Here is a 1327-nt window from a genome sequence, read left to right as displayed (position 1 = left end):
ACCTGAACACCTTCTGCGATCTCTCTGTCTGCATCTTTCTCACTGAGGTCGACTGAGCGTTTGATCTCCTGAATCTTCTGTTTTCTCTTCTGGATCATCTGCTGAATTTCAGCCTCCAGCTCTGCCTTCTTTACCTCATATCCTTCTCTCAGAGGGACAACATCGTGCATCTTGTGGTCTGAAACGTGGCAGAGCATGCAGACACATGTCTGGTCGGTCTTACAGAACAGCTCCAGAGGTTTATCGTGCTTCGTACATATCCTGTCTTCCAGGTTCTTCACAGGGTCGATCAGCTGGTGTCTTTTCAGTCCTGAAGCTGTCAGATGAGGCTCCAGGTGAGTCTCACAGTAGGAGGTCAGACACACCAGGCAGGACTTCAGGGCCTTCAGTTTGGCTCCAGTGCAGACATCACAGGAAACTTCTCCTGGTTTGGACACTGAGCTGCTGCTGCTGGCTTTCTGTTGAGCTGACTGTCTGAACTGAGCGACCATCTCTGAGATGAAAGTGTTGACATGCAGCTCAGGTTTTGTGTTGAAAGCCTTTTTACACATTGGACACAGGTACTGGTAATTGTTTCCAGTGTTTAGTGATGCAGTTTTTGCAGAAGTTGTGTCCACATGGTATGGTCACAGGATCAGTGAAGACATCCAGACAGATGGAGCAGAGAAACTGATCCTCAGATGACAGATAGTTTGCAGCAGCCATATCTACAAATGCAGTGTGAAAGAACAGAAAAACATTTATTCACAATATTATATTATTATATCACAGTTTTAATTATTTGACCCCCACCACAAAAAACTAAGTGTGATTAGTGTTGTCTTAAGAACAATCCTGATTAAAAAAAAGTGTATGCATGCTGTGTAAAACCTAAATACAAACACTATACAATAATTTGCACATCCTTTATGAACTACATGTAATTCAAAACAGCACCAAGACAAAACATTTCATATTGAAAATATTTTAAAAGATGTTATTTTCATTTATAAATACACACTCATTCGTTGAAAATGTTCCTAAAAAGTTAGGACAGGGTCAACAAAAGACTGAGAAAGTTGCTTAAAAAACACCTTTAACATCTCAGACATAAACAGGTTATAGGTACATTATTTAGGATCTGGTCATAACTTTAGTTTAAAACATTCAAAAAATAAACTGTTCCCATCAACAGAAGGTGAAGGAGTAACACCTTTGACGTCATGTTCAAAATGATAAGACAGCAGCCTGATTTTGACCGGCTGTATTGTTGCTCTGCTGTCAGTTATGAGTCGCCTTAATTCGTGACTGATGACTGTAAATGGTGGTTGTATGGACACAGTAGCAG

At 40.8% G+C, this 1327-nt stretch overlaps 1 protein-coding gene across 1 annotated transcript; it reads right to left on the bottom strand.

The window, feature by feature from the left end:
• Positions 1-10: 10 nt before the first annotated feature.
• LOC121963219 (tripartite motif-containing protein 29-like) lies at positions 11-551 on the bottom strand (the record flags this gene model as incomplete). The annotated part of the gene is made up of 1 exon (XM_042513540.1): positions 11-551. A coding segment is annotated over exon 1 (541 nt), but the record flags the coding sequence as incomplete, so codon positions are not given.
• Positions 552-1327: the final 776 nt, after the last annotated feature.

The sequence above is a fragment of the Plectropomus leopardus genome, unplaced genomic scaffold, assembly GCF_008729295.1.
Source record: "Plectropomus leopardus isolate mb unplaced genomic scaffold, YSFRI_Pleo_2.0 unplaced_scaffold10471, whole genome shotgun sequence".
Classification (NCBI taxonomy): Eukaryota; Metazoa; Chordata; class Actinopteri; order Perciformes; family Serranidae; genus Plectropomus; species Plectropomus leopardus.
The sequence above is the reverse complement of the archived record's forward strand: the minus strand, read 5'-3'. Positions and strand labels throughout refer to the sequence as shown.